The sequence below is a fragment of the Homarus americanus genome, unplaced genomic scaffold (genome assembly GCF_018991925.1).
Source record: "Homarus americanus isolate GMGI-L3 unplaced genomic scaffold, GMGI_Hamer_2.0 scaffold50400, whole genome shotgun sequence".
NCBI lineage: Eukaryota > Metazoa > Arthropoda > Malacostraca > Decapoda > Nephropidae > Homarus > Homarus americanus.
The window spans coordinates 65625-81419 of NW_024747660.1; the positions used below are offsets into that span (position 1 = coordinate 65625).

Below are 15795 nucleotides of genomic sequence, written 5' to 3' on the forward strand. Positions count from 1 at the left end.
GGGCAAACTGTGACAGTCAAGGTTAGGTTAGGTTGAGGTGGCTACCTGTGTTAGTATATACCTAACTTGTGCGAAGCCGAGGGTTATCCATGTATAAAGACATCTAGGGTGTGGTTTAAACCACACATTTCCACTTATTATCATGCTTACCTTACAAAATTTAATTAATATTTCTCCTGTCTCATTTCTATTACCCAACCCATGCGGTCCTGCTCCTGGTGCTTCTTTCCCTTTATAATCATAGTCGTGAAACGTCACAGTGTCTTTTGTCTTCTTTAAGTCTTTATAAAAATATTCTAAGGCTTCATCCTCACTATCACTTGTTGGTACATAAACCTATGTTATTACCCATTCCATGGGTTCAGCATTAAACTTCACTAACATAATTCTACCTGACACTGCCCATTATCCCTTGCTACTGCTGCTCAATCTTCGGGTTTACAAGAATACCAACACCTCTTTAATATTGTTTTGTTTTTTTACCGGCTGAATGTATGAAGTACAAGACTTCAACATTTATGCTATTTGAAACTGTCCATCATACTTCACTTTATCTTTTCATTTCCTTGCAAATATTTGCCTACCTAACAGCCACATATTAATGTTCACAAATTCCATGTTCCTATTTTGATTTTGTGCTTGTTCCTTCATAAGTTTTCTGTAGTTATGTTTATTATTCAAGGCTTTATTTTCTGGGACAGGACTTGCTAGCTCGCTGTAACACACTGACCCCAAGCACGGGAGACAATGCCGCTGGACCTTTAGGAGACGAAGAAAAAAAAAAAACGCCCGAGATTCGTTTATTGTGTGTGTTCATGGTTGTTCAGGGGCAAGAGATGAAGTTAATGAGAATGGATGCCCCATATCTTTCCCCACCAGAAGACTAATTAAAGGGAGTAGAAAAGTTTAAGAATGAACTATGGGGTGTACAGATTTTCGTACTTTATTCTGGTAAAGGACTCGCCTATAATTACATATACTGTATTTGGATTATTACAATAAAAATATATTTCTTGCTTCGTGTCATATTTTATCAGGTACTAATTAAAATTTATATACAATTAGTCTAGAATAAACAGGATTAGTGTTGTTGTGTTGTGTTGTGTTGTGTTGTGTTCCCGAAGTGAGTTAAGTCATCTGTGTTGATAAAAGGAAGAATAAGAAAAAATCCCGCACTGCATCAATCGTTTTTAACGTTACTAATCTCTTATAGAAGGATAAATTATACACTACATACATTAACATCTACTTTATATACAAAATTACCATATTTAACATACTGTAAATTGAACAAAATTAAAGTCATTATTTGTTAATTGCCTTTATTTTGCTAACAGCACTTATTTCCTAGTTTCACTTTAGTCTAAATTAAGATCATATAAAAGTGTACAGAACACAGAATGGATCATGTAGAGGTAGTGTTTCGAGGCCGCCAGCGGGTGGAGGAAGGAGTCCTTCGTCTATAATCACCACTTGGAAAATACTCCCTTCTTCCTACTCTGATAGCCGATGGGCATGGTGTAGAACGGACCGTAGAATGGTCCTTGGTAGCCGGTGGTGCTGATGGCGCTGCCGTAGTAGCCACCTGGCAAAGGTCTGACAACGGCGTCGTCGTATTGACCACTATCCGCATTCAAGGCACTGTCGGCAGTAGGTTTAGAGTAAGAATACCCCATCATGGGAGTTGAGGGACAGGCTGTGTTTGGGACGTACTGCGTTTGCGTATTGGTGACGTACTGCTGTTGGTATTTCGTAGTGATGCTGGTGACCGTTTGTAGTACGGGGCTGGTGACTGTTGTCGTCTGTGTCACGTAGCGGGCCTCTACCACTCGTGACGTCACCACCTGTAAAACCATCAATACCACCCATGAAAATGTTCAACGAAGTCCTGTATGATTATAAATTTATGGAACCGTTTACACATGAGAATTTATTGTATAGTTTAGGGCACCACATGATTTTTTTCTCACTAAATAAGAATAACGAATCTATTATATGCAAACAATATTGCTTGCATATTATGCAAACAATATTGGTGACATTACCTCTATAAACAATACCAATTACTAGCTACTATATAAACATTACCTAACATCAAACAACATTAGCCACTACATAAGCATTTTTAATTTTTAACTTTTTACTTTGCTGTCACTCGGAATCGAGTATGACGATCATCCAGCTATGATACAATGATATGAGATATTAGGGATGTCACCTAGGTTGGTGAGTTTTGAGGTGACTAAAGAGACCGGTACGGGACCCGCAGCGTCGTTCACATTCGTTGCACATGTGGAGGGCTCCATCTGTTATGGGAGGGGCGGTGGCAGCGTCTTTCCGGCGTTAGAGCTTGTTTGCCTCGGTTTGCAGTCGGGCTAACTCAAAAGCATTGACACCTTATCGTGCGGTGCTCCTCCAAGCGATATGATGTGGAGTAATCGACTCCGAGGTGTGGGGGTCGATTTGGCACCTTTCAGGTTTGTCTTAAGACTATCCTTATACCTTTCAAATTGCCCGCCGGCGTTACGTTTACCGTTCGTTAGGTGACTGTAAAGTAGCTGCTTTGGCAGTTTACTGTCGTCCATGCGGGTAACATGGCCAGTCCAACGTAGTTGTTCATGGATAATGGTAGCCTCGACGCTCCTACAGTTGGGGTCAACAAGAATACTGGCATTTGTTCTCTTGTCTTCCCAGCGAACTCGGAGGATGGAACGTAGACTACGTTGTTGAAAGTTTTCAAGTGCCCTGAGGTGCCTCCTGTATGTGACCCAAGTCTCACTGCCATATATCAGAGTGGGGAAAAACCACTGCTCGATATACGTGCAGCTTTGTAGATATTTTCAGCTCCCTAAAGCTGAAGACACGATTTCGGAGTCTGCCAAAGGTTTGAGATGCACATCTGATCCGATGCTGAATCTCTTCATCGATGTCTGCAGTACTGCACAGGTGGGAGCCAAGATACCAAAAGTGGGCAACATTATAGAGGGTAGTACCACTAAGCTGGATGGATGGTGAAGGTGTGTCTGAACCAGGGGCAGGTTGAAAGAGAATCTGAGTCTTGCGTACATTCACCTCAAGGCCGAAGTGTGCATACGCGTTTGCATACTGAAGTTCAGTAATGGAAGCTGCCGACACCTTTGGCCTTGCCTGGGGTCGTCTTATGTTGAAAAGACCCCCCTTCACCCAGTACTCGATGTTCACCCCGCTGGCAAAATTGTCACTGGCACGAGTAAGGAATGCAGCCAAGAAGATGGAAAAGAGAGTTGTTGCCAATACACACCCTTGTTTAACCCCTGTTTGGGTGGGAAAGAACTCTGACTCGGTGCCGTTGTGCAGGACATTACCATTCATGCCATCGTGGAGTTGCCTCACAATGGCGATTAATTTTGGTGGGCACCCAAAACGGCTGAGGGTCCACCAGAGGGCTTCCCTGTTGACCGAGTCGAAGGCCTTGGTTAGGTCGCTGTATGGGTCACGACACTTTTCTCTGTATTTTTCCTGTATCTGGAGGCAGCAAATATCATATCAGTGGTGCCACGTGATGGTCTAAGACTACATTCAGATTCTGGGAGGAAGTTTTCCGCCTCAGGAAGAAGTCTGTTTATGAGGACTCGGGCGATAATCTTGCTAGCTATGGAGAGCAGCGAGATCCCACGGTAGGCATCTTTTGAGAATGGGGGATTTCCTCCTTTTCCCATATATTCTCCAGGAGAGAGTGAAGACGGCTGGTAAGCAGAGGTCCTCCTGCTTTATACACCTCGGCAGGGATTCCGTCAGGCTCTGAGTCTTTGTTATTTTTCATCTGTTTGATGGCAGTAGCTACCTCATCCAGGGATAGAGGATAGCTGAGGTGGGTCAGCTCTGGATGTTGAGGGACCTGTTGGGTAGTCAGAACATCCACATCGGTGTTTCGGTTGAACAATAAATGGCAGTGCTCTTTCCAGCACTGAAAGAGGCCTTCATTGTCTTTAATTATGAGGTTACCATCAGATGAGCGGAGGGGGGCTGCGCCACGAGTGACTGGCCCATAGAATGTTTTAGTGGAAATGAAAAATTCGCGCATCTTGTGCTGATTTGCAAGTTTTTGTGCTTCACATGCTATATTTTTAAACCGGTCGTTCTTCAGATTGCGAAGTTACCGCTGGGCTACTGCTTTCCTCTTGCGGAAGGTATCAGCTTTGGTCCTAGACTGAGGGTTGTTCTGTCAGTCAGTAAAAGCAGCACGTTTATCATCGATGAGTACTTTGATTGCCGGGTCATTATCATCCAACCAGTCCTGGTGTAATCTTTTGATCTGGCCGAGGGTCTCTCTGCTGGTTTTTGTCGTAACAGTATTAAGAGTATCCCATTCGGCAATGGGATTCACGCTGTTTCCTGTTGGGTTGTTTATAAGCCCATGTTCGAGTTGCTCTCTGAAAGCATGTGCTACCGCTGGATCCTCCAGACGCTTAGTATTAAAACCTCTTCTGGAGGCTTGCTTCCCTCGCCGTTTTCGGGCCACATGAAGTGAGAGCTTGGATCTGACAAGTCGATGATCGGTGTCACAGTGGTCTGGGCCACGTATGGCACAGGTGATGAGGACATCTCGGCGATTTCTTTCTCAGACAATGATGTAGTCAATGAGATGCCAGTGTTTGAATCGTGGGTTTTGCCGGGAACCCTTGTACTTTTCGGCCTGCCTAAACAAGGTATTGGTGATCGTGAGGTTGTGCGTTGCACACCTGTTGAGGAGGAGTAGGCCGTTGGGATTACACTTGCCTAGATCATCTCTCCCTATGGTTCCCTGCCAAATGTCAGTATCTCTACCAAATCTGGCATTGAAGTCGCCAAGGAGCACAACCTTGTCTTCTCTGGGGATAGAGGTTAGCACTCTGTCGAGGTCGGCGTTAAAGGCCTCCTTGATGTCATGCTCTGCATCCAGTATTGGGGGGAATGCACTGATGAAGAAGGCATGACATGAGTGATTTAGTGGGACTCCAAGCATCATGAGGCGCTCATTGATCCCAACAGGCATTTCAGTTAGCCTGTGTAGGATGCGTTGGTGGGTGGCAAAGCCAACTCCATAAATGCGGTTTCTCTCAGCAGCCGGTTTACCCTTCCAGAAGAAGGTATAGCCAGACCCCCGTTCTGTGAGTTGGCCCTCATTTGGGAGCCGGGACTCACTGATGGCTGCTATGTCGATGATATACCTAGCCAGCTCTTTTGCCACAAGGGCAGTTCTTGTTTCATGATGCATATTTGTGCCAGTATCCAGAAGGGTCCTGACATTCCACACAGCGACCATAAGAGGTTGTATGTTTTGTTTTTATTCGGATCTGTGATTTTGGGTATGTTTTCGAACTCATAAGGATGACCTTAATGGGTGCAGTTGCCCAATCAGGTTGGGTTTTTAGGCAGGATATATTTAGTGCACCTCTTCTAGCCCCTCCGCATGTGGGGTGAGCAGAGTGGCTCCCCGAAAGGGCTGCTCAGTCGCAAAGACAGGACCGGATTGCACAGCTGCCTAGATCCCAGCGCATAAACAACCATCTTATCTGTGCCGCCCATGTGCCGAGTTGTGATTAGAGACTCCCGGCAGTCATCTCTGCCTGTCCCCGTCGCCACTCGCCATAGGACTTTTGGGGGTATAGGGGTTTAAATGATGATGAAAGGTATTATGAACTGGATGATGGCTGTGCGTGAGATGATTTATGTGGTGAGGCGGGGACACAGGCTGCAACCACACATCTTGGCTCTCCCTTTTCCTAATCCAGTGGTGCATCGACTGGGGAGAGGGACAGCCGCAATGGACTGCCGATAGCCCAGTTTGGGTTTCGCCTCAGTAGTCTGTCCATCAGGCATAGCCTTCGTCTCACAGTGTAATCGTTGGGTTTCCACTGTGGTCACCTCTTCCGCCTACACCGCTGTTGGGGTCTTGTTGGAGCTCTGTAAGCATGTCTGCCTGATGCAGGGCTCCACTGCAGGTTTTTCGCTCGGGGTTTACTCCCGTAGCCTTATATCTGCCAAGATTAGTCCGCAAGGCAGCGGGACGTGGTTGGTAGGCTTCAAGACGTGTCCACATGCCAGTGGGCCTATGCGCCATCCCTCTGGGGCCCACTGCTACTCCGAGATGCTGATCTATCCTCGGCCCACGAGGCACCCAGTTACCGTGTGTTGCCACGAGGAGGCACAGCATGAGTCTTGATGGTGAGGAGGATGTACTGGCCGGGAAGAAGAATGCAAGTTGCTTCCCTGTTCGCCACGAGGGCTAGCCAGTGGCGGCAGCTGAAAGCGAGGGGGAGTAAGCAGTGCTTGCACCTTAACACTAACATATGCTGCTACTCTAGATGCATTTAACCACCCTACGTGTGGCTGCGCACACATACGCACTAACATCACACAACATTAGCCATGATTTATAAACATTACCTCACATCAAACAACATTACAGACAACTGATCTACACTATCCTCAAGCCTAACGTGACTCACTTCATACCTAAACCAACCTGACTTCTTACACAGTTTACACCTAAACCAGACTGATTACACAATTCATGCCTGTGTTAGAATAAGTTCCCACCTGAGCCAAATTGACCTGACTCATATTTCCATCCTCAATAAACGTTAAATATAACTTCAGAAAAATATTTAAACTAGCTAAGTTGATCGATAAAAATAATACTGTAATTAACGAAGCTTATGCCTCGCATGATAGTTAAATTAAGTTATAACAATAAAAGTTATAATTTGTTCGCTTCAAAGTATCTCATAATATATTTCTAATAATATACGGGAGAAACACATGTGAAAAGAAGAAAATAAAAACACTCAGCCTTAGTCTTCATGGTCAGGTGATCTTGTCTGACAGATGATTGCTAGAATAGATCATTTCAGAGTATATAAGCCTCTTCCTCGTACTATGCGGGTCACGCCACTTAAACATGTCGGACTCATCTGGGAGTGATAGACTCATCTGGGAGTGATAGACTCATCTGGGAGTGATAGACTCATCTAGGAGTGATAGACTCATCTGGGAGTGATAGACTCATCTGGGAGTGATAGACTCATCTAGGAGTGATAGACTCATCTGGGAGTGATAAACTCATCTGGGAGTGATAGACTCATCTGGGAGTGATAGACTCATCTAGGAGTGATAGACTCATCTGGGAGTGATAAACTCATCTGGGAGTGATAGACTCATCTTGGAGTGATAGACTCATCAAGGAGTGATAGACTCATCTAGGAGTGATAGACTCATCTAGGAGTGATAGACTCATCTGGGAGTGATAAACTCATCTGGGAGTGATAAACTCATCTGGGAGTGATAGACTCATCTAGGAGTGATAGACTCATCTGGGAGTGTATAGACTCATCTTGATAGGGAGTGAAACTCATCTGGGAGTGATAGACTCATCTGGGATTGATAGGAGTGATAGATCGATCGGGAGTGATAGACTCATCGAGTGATAGACATCTCTAGGAGTGATAGACTCATCTAGGAGGGGAGTGATAAACTCATCTGGGAGTGATAGACTCATCTCATCCATCTGGGAGTGATAGACTCATCTAGGAGTGATAGACTCATCTAGGAGTGATAGACTCATCTGGGAGTGATAAACTCATCTGGGAGTGATAAACTCATCTGGGAGTGATAGACTCATCTAGGAGTGATAGACTCATCTGGGAGTGATAAACTCATCTGGGAGTGATAGACTCATCTAGGAGTGATAGACTCATCTAGGAGTGATAGACTCATCTGGGAGTGATAGACTCATCTAGGAGTGATAAACTCATCTAGGAGTGATAGACTCATCTGGGAGTGATAAGCTCATCTGGGAGTGATAAACTCATCTGGGAGTGATAGACTCATCTGGAGGATAGACTCATCTCATCTGGAGATAAACTCATCTGGGAGTGATAGACTCATCTGGGAGTGATCGACTCATCTAGGAGTGATAGACTCATCTAGGAGTGATAGACTCATCTGGGAGTGATAAACTCATCTGGGAGTGATAGACTCATCTGGGATTGATAGACTCATCTCGGAGTGATAGACTCATCTGGGAGTGATAGACTCATCTTGGAGTGATAGACTCATCAAGGAGTGATAGACTCATCTAGGAGTGATAGACTCATCTAGGAGTGATAGACTCATCTAGGAGTGATACACTCATCTAGGAGTGATAGACTCATCTAGAAGTGATAGACTCATCTAGGAGTGATAGACTCATCTGGGAGAGATAGACTCATCTAGGAGTGATAGACTCATCTGGGAGTGATAGACTCATCTGGGAGTGATAGACTCATCAAGGAGTGATAGACTCATCAAGGAGTGATAGACTCATCAAGGAGTGATAGACTCATCTGGGAGTGATAGGCTCATCTGGGAGTGATAGACTCATCAGGGTGATAGACTCATCATGGACTCATCAAGGAGTGATAGACTCATCTAGGAGTGAGGGCTCATCTGGGAGTGACTCATCTGGGGTGAGCTCATCTAAGTGAAAGATTCATCTGGGAGTGATAAACTCATCTGGGAGTGATAAACTCATCTGGGAGTGATAGACTCATCTGGGAGTGATAGACTCATCAAGGAGTGATAGACTCATCAAGGAGTGATAGACTCATCAAGGGTGATAGACTCATCGGGAGTGATAGACTCATCAAGGGTGATAGACTCATCTAGGAGTGATAGACTCATCTGGGAGTGAAAGACTCATCTGGGAGTGATAAACTCATCTGGGAGTGATAGACTCATCAAGGGTGATAGACTCATCGGGAGTGATAGACCCATCAAGGAGTGATAGACTCATCTGGGAGTGATAGACTCATCAAGAGTGATAGACTCAGTGATAGACTCATCTGATACACTCATCAAGAGTGATAGACTCAACTAGGAGTGATAGACTCATCTGGGAGTGATAAACTCATCTGGGAGTGATAGACTCATCTAGGAGTGATAGACTCATCTGGGAGTGATGGACTCATCTAGGAGTGATAGACTCATCTAGGAGTGATAGACTCATCTGGGAGTGATAGACTCATCAAGGAGTGATATACTCATCTGGGAGTGATAGACTCATCTGAGAGTGATAGACTCATCTAGGAGTGATAGACTCATCTGGGAGTGATAAACTCATCTGGGAGTGATAGACTCATCTAGGAGTGATAGACTCATATGGGAGTGATGGACTCATCTAGGAGTGATAGACTCATCAAGGAGTGATAGACTCATCTGGGAGTGATGGACTCATCTGGGAGTGATAGACTCATCTGGGAGTGATAGACTCATCAAGGAGTGATAGACTCATCAAGGAGTGATAGACTTATCTAGGAGTGATAGACTCATCTGGGAGTGATAGACTCCTCTGGGAGTGATAGACTCATCTGGAATGGACAGACTCACACGAAAACACTAGCCTCACCTGAGTAGGACCCTGGACTGTGACGTAGGAGGTCTGTAACTCTGTCTGGACCTGGTATGCCGTGGAGGTGACCCTCTGTACCACCGTGGTCGGCACCACCACCTGGGAACACAACATTACCCTAGTATAACAGTGAGCGTATGTGTGTGTATTACACTTAATGGAGGTAATTACCTAACCTAACCTAACTATTAACCTTACTTAAACATATTACCGATTCGGTAAGAACTCTACTTTCATAACCTGTAACACACACACACACAAAACCGGGAGGTACTACCGCCTGGGAAGATATTGGAAGCATAATGTTTTGTCTAATGGTAGACCCTGTTGCCATATGGCATCAAGAAAATTGTGACCAAGTCCCAGGTTGCTGATCTGACTTTCTGCCTCATTTACACACAATTCCAGGGTCTCAATTGTTTCTCTTACTTTGACAACACAATATACGTAATTATATTGTTTCTCACTATTGATCTTTTTTTTCATTTTTGTGTTTATTATTAATATTAATATTAATATTATTATTATCATTATCATTATTATTATTATTATTATTATTATTATTATTATTATTATTATTATTATTATTATCAGTGTTGTTATTATTAATATTAATGTTATTATTATTTTATTTTTAATTTGTATTTTGTATTATAAATTTTATTCACTATGAACTATTATTATTATTATTATTATTATTAATATTATTATTATTATTATATTGTTACATTTTTGCCCCTCAGGCCCTGATGTGGGTCATTGACCTGTGCCCTGGTGGGCTAATCCAGTAGAAAATAATAATAATATATATATATATATATATATATATATATATATATATATATATATATATATATATATATATATATGAGCCTGGGTTCCAGGCCCATTGAAACTACCAGAGACATAAGAGCATCAAGCTACTTGTTCCAGAGCCTGAGTGAAGTAGTCCGGAATGGGAATGTTGTTGCACACTTGGATCTCGCTCCTGACCTGAGGAACTCGAGTGATCCTTTGAATTGGAATGAATAAGATATTTATAAAGAGTAAGATTGTAAATTATTATAAACATAAGATGGGGTGGTAGGAGAAGACAATATATACTGTACCTATAGTTCAGGAAAAAATAACCCCTATTTTCTGTGAATATCCTTATTCACTTATCTGCCCCTAGTTTCTCTAATCTTCCTCTAAAATAAATTCCTCTACCTCCTTCACCTGTCACTGACCTGTGAGACGGACACTCTGGTAGACACCACAACATTCCTGGAAGTGACCACGACGGTTTGGGGTCGGCAGGAGCCCCGGGTGCTCTGTGGGCTCGTCTCCGCGTTGGGCACGTCGTACAAGGCTGTAGGAAGATACGCTCCGATAACTCATAAGAATAATAGCATCTCGTAGAAAATGTAATTCTTATAACACTTACGACTCATTAGGGTCAACAGCGTCAAAAATTTGACAATACAGGAAATTACAGGAGCGCTGTGATGAACACAGTACCTTCCTGAACACCTTAGTAAATTTGCTTTCACTGTATTCACATTGAAGTATATTATAACAGACTTTACTTTAATATTGATTGTTTTAAGGACAAACTTCTGGTTATTATTGCCATATTCTGAACACAAACATTATGTGATGAAATATCAGTGACAGAGACAACTGCATCACATGACATGGTCAGGCGACTATGGCTACCTACCGTTGATGGCAGGGACGGGGCCCTGAGGGAAGCCTGCAACAGGCCCTTGTGGGATGATGGGTAATGGTCGGTGCGGGATTACTGTTGGTCTCCTAATGGGAAATGTGAATTCTTCACTGGAAGTGGCCGGAGGGAAGGTGGGTATGGGTGCCGGTGGCGCGTCCAGCACTAACAGAGGGGTGGCGGGGGTTAGAAAACTCTGAGGAGTGGAGAGCCCCACCTCACTCGACCTGATAGCGTGACCAGAAAGAATGCCTGGTCTGAGATTGAAATTAAAATTGTCATTGCTGAGGTCAAATTCTCTGTTTTGACCGCGCTGGAAGGCTGAAAGTTTCTCCGTCCTCACGGAAGTAGGTGCCGCCCATACCAGCACCAGCACCGCCGCCCACGCATACCTCGGCATAAACATTATAATCCTGCAGAGGAAAGGAACGGAGTAGTCTTATTCATCTTTAAATTTTTCTGCTGAAAAGTATATTCTAGGATTAAATCATTTTCAAAAAACCAATTCATTAGATGTTTTTGGTTTGCTCGTCTAGTTGTGCACTCGATCAATTGCTTCAACAACAACCACACTTGTTTGACCTCTCCCCTGCGCTTTTATATTTGTAAAAGTAGGATATAAAAATAAAAAGGAAATAAAGCGGTAAAGGTGTATAAGGATTACTTGCCATACATTACAATTGACTCTAAAACTTTTCCTAAAGAAGGCGGGACTCACATTACTTAAGGGTCTTTTTTAACGTGGCCTCCAGCCTCCTCCAATAACCACACCTTCGCCACCATTTTATTACCTTAATATCAAACACCCAAATACAAATGTAGCTTCCCCAGCTGTGTTGAGTTAGTCATACAGGATCACTGTTGAAGAAGGTAGAAGTAACCCGCATCCTTAGATCAATCACCAGGAAATATTAAAATCTTCAAGGTATCACATGGTAGAATAACTCACATAATTCTGTGTTTCTTGAGACATATGGATAATTTGTGTACATAAACATCCGTAAGATGAACTTTTTGTTTTTCTCTCATGCTTATTTCTTATTTTCCATCCTATTAAAGGAATAAGTCATAAATCATTGCAAACTTTAGGTATTACTAAACTGAAAATAAACTTCAACGTAAAAAAAATACACATCTCTCAACGGTATCTGCCACTTGGTATTTTATCTAGTCAGAAACCTTTTAACGTAGTTTTATCTTATTATTTTCTAAATTTATGAAAAGTTTGTTAAAAAAAAATCATTAGTTTGTGTGTAACGAAGGACCTAACAAACCACCAGAAGCCACCTCCTCTGGCTTCACTAGACAGGATTAGAAATATGATTTAAGAGTTGGACTTCAAACTTAGGCCTATAGTATTTCCACGCTAACTTGGCCCGTAAGCCACGCCCCTCTTCTATACTACAATAATAGCTGATTGGTTCAAAGAAAATTCAAACTAAATGAGTTCACAAATGGTAAGCAGATCTGTTATTATCTAAAATAATGTTAAATATCTGGATTCTCAAAGTGCAAATGATTTCAAGGCATTAGCACTTCAGAGAGAATGATAGAAAATATTATATATTTATCATAAAATACGCGCTTATATACGCACAGTCCGGGGGAGGTAAAACGCTCAGGGGAACAATTGAGGTAGCTAAAGACGAGGGGCGGGGCGCCAGCTTAGCGTGGAAAAGGTATAGTAGAGTTGAGCTAATATATATTATATAGAGAAATCTTAAGGCTTTCACGGGTCTACTACAGAAATACAATGTTATTTTTAATTATTTTCGACTTTTAGGTCTGAAAACTCACCTGAAGGTTAGGCACCTCAGCATATTTCACCTCAAGATTAAACACCTAACCTAGCCGCCACAGGTAGCATTAGGGTGCTTATTCTTCAGGTGAAAGAAGCTGGTGTACCAATTTTCAGGTGATGCAACAATATACTGTACAGTGCCTAGACTTGGGAGATAGTCGGGCCTTAGACCTGACTATTGACATTCCACCTGGCCTGGCACGCGGTCTTGAGGTACTCACACCCACGCTGGCCTCATCACTTGGCCACACTCCAACACTATCATGAAAGCGACGGCATGACGCTGTTGAACTCCGTGGTGTATCACTCGCAACCTTCATTCAGCTGAAATTTGATGATGATTATTGCACTGTACTTTCTACTCGTGTATGGATGGTTGATGGAGTACCGGGGAGTCTTGATGTTCAAGCATCATTTGGTCGCCAGTTTTCTATATGTTAAATCCTCGACGAAAATAAGATAAATATTTACTCACTTTTGAAATTATAAATAAAGTTCTATATATTTATTCATGGTCTTGCTATTAATGGTATCGCTGATACATCAACTGATACCAAGAAAATATATTCTGGACTTCTTGCCTTGACCATAATAAGAATAAATGTAATACCAAAACATAATTTTTCTCTAGAATCGATTCTCCGTTAACCAACACCATGGGATTCATTTTCAAGCATTGTTATATGGGAAATTACACAAATATTTGTCTTCCAATAACACATTATTTCCTCTTTTTTTTTCAATTTGATGGCGCCAAATACCATCGCGTTGGCAGGACTCATATTATCTTGAAGTACGTGAGGATATTACAGCAGATGTGATCACCTGCAGTGAGAAGAGAAGGTATGACGAACACGAAGACCTAAGGTGAACTGAGAGAGTGCACGACGCTCACCCTCCTTTAAACCCTCGGTTACCCCCTCCCCCCCCAACCAGTCACCGACGATGGCATCTCTACTCCACGGAACCATCCTTCATCCCTTCCGGCCAGCGTTCCACCTTTCACACCAGACACTGGCCACCTGAGAACCTGTCCTCCTTGCTGGTGTTTACTCTCTCCTCTCCTCCATTTGTTACTCCCAACCTATCCACCCTGCCCATGTCCCACACTCCTCCTCCATCACCCCCACACTGCCCATGTCCCACACTCCTCCTCCTCCACCACCCCCACCCTGCGCATGTCCCACACTCATCCTCCACCACCCCCACACTGCCCATGTCCCACTCCTCCTCCACCACCCCCACACTGCCCATGTCCCACACTCCTGCCACCACCCCCACCCTGCCCATGTCCCACACTCCTCCTCCACCACCCCCACACTGCCCATGTCCCCCCTCCTCCACCACCCCACCCTGCCCATGTCCCACACCTCCTCCACCACCCCCCACCCTGCCCATGTCCCACTCCTCCTCCACCACCCCCACACTGCCCATGTCCCCACTCCTCCTCCACCACCCCCACCCTGCCCATGTCCCACACTCCTGCTCCACCACCCCCACCCTGCCCATGTCCCACTCCTCCTCCACCACCCCCACACTGCCCATGTCCCACTCCTCCTCCACCACCCCCACACTGCCCATGTCCCACCTCCTCCACCACCCCACCCCTGCATGTCCCACACCTCCTCCACCACCCCCACCCTCTCTATGCTCCACACTTCTCCTTCACCTCCCCATGCCCACACTTTTCCTTCACCTCCCCAACCTCTCCATGCCCACACTTCTCCTTCACCTCCCCAACCCTCCCCATGCTCCACACTTTCCTTCACCTCCCCAACCCCTCTCCATGCTCCACACTTTTCCTTCACCTTCCCAACCCTCTATGCTCCACACTTTTCCTTCACCCCCAACCCTCCCCATGCTCCACACTTCTCCTTCACCCCAGCATGCTCCACACTTCCCTTCACCTCCCCATGCTCCACACCTCCTTCACCTACCCAACCCTCTCTATGCTCCCACTTCTCCTTCACCTTCCCATGCTCCACACTTCTTTCACCTCCCCTACCCTCTCCATGCTCCACACTTTTCCTTTACCTCCCCAACCCTCTCTATGCCCACACTTTTCCTTCACCTCCCCAACCCTCTCCATGCTCCACACTTTTCCTTCACCTCCCCAACCTCTCCATGCTCCACACTTTCCTTCACCTCCCCAACCATCTCCATGCTCACACTTTTCCTTCACTCTCCAACCCTCTCCATGCTCCACACTTCTCGTTCACCTCCCCATGCTCCACACTTTTCCTTCACCTCCCCAACCCTCTCCACACACTTTTCCTTCACCTCTCCAACCCTCTCCATGCTCCCACATCTCTCCCCATCCACACTTTTCCTTCACCTCCCCAACCCTCTCCATGCTCCACACTTTTCCTTCACCTCAACCTCTCCATGCTCCACACTTTTCCTTCACCTCCCCAACCATCTCCATGCTCCACACTTCTCCTTCACCTACCCAACCCTCTCTATGCTCCACACTCTCCTTCACCTTCCCATGCTCCACACTTTTTCTTCCTCCCTACCCTCTCCATGCTCCACACTTTTCCTTTACCTCCCCAACCCTCTCTATGCTCCACACTTTTCCTTCACCTCCCAACCCTCTCCATGCTCCACACTTTTCCTTCACCTCTCCAACCCTCTCCATGCTCCACACTTCTCGTTCACCTCCCCATGCTCCACACTTTCCTTCACCTCCCAACCCTCTCCATGCTCCACACTTTCTTTCACCTCTCCAACCCTCTCCATGCTCCACACTTCGTTCACCTCCCCATGCTCCACACTTTTCCTTCACCTCCCCAACCCTCTCCATGCTCCACACTTTTCCTTCACCTCTCCAACCCTCTCCATGCTCCACATTTTCCTTCACCTCCCCAACCATCTCCATGC

The 15795-nt window shown here is 44.7% G+C and overlaps 1 protein-coding gene across 2 annotated transcripts; it reads right to left on the reverse strand.

Annotated features, from left to right (window-relative positions):
• Positions 1–1234: 1234 nt before the first annotated feature.
• LOC121879823 (mucin-2-like) lies at positions 1235–13384 on the reverse strand. 2 transcript variants are annotated; one of them, XM_042386617.1, is made up of 5 exons: positions 13137–13384; positions 11112–11527; positions 10639–10760; positions 9407–9508; positions 1235–1844 (listed from the first exon to the last, which is right to left on the reverse strand). In XM_042386617.1, the coding sequence occupies exons 1-5, from the start codon at positions 13178–13180 to the stop codon at positions 1467–1469; spliced, it is 1062 nt and encodes a 353-aa protein (XP_042242551.1). In that variant the 5' UTR covers positions 13181–13384; the 3' UTR covers positions 1235–1466. The 2 variants fall into 2 exon arrangements, with proteins under 2 accessions (XP_042242551.1, XP_042242552.1); XM_042386618.1 differs by lacking the exon at positions 13137–13384 and adding an exon at positions 12912–13087.
• Between the last annotated feature and the right edge of the window lie 2411 nt (positions 13385–15795).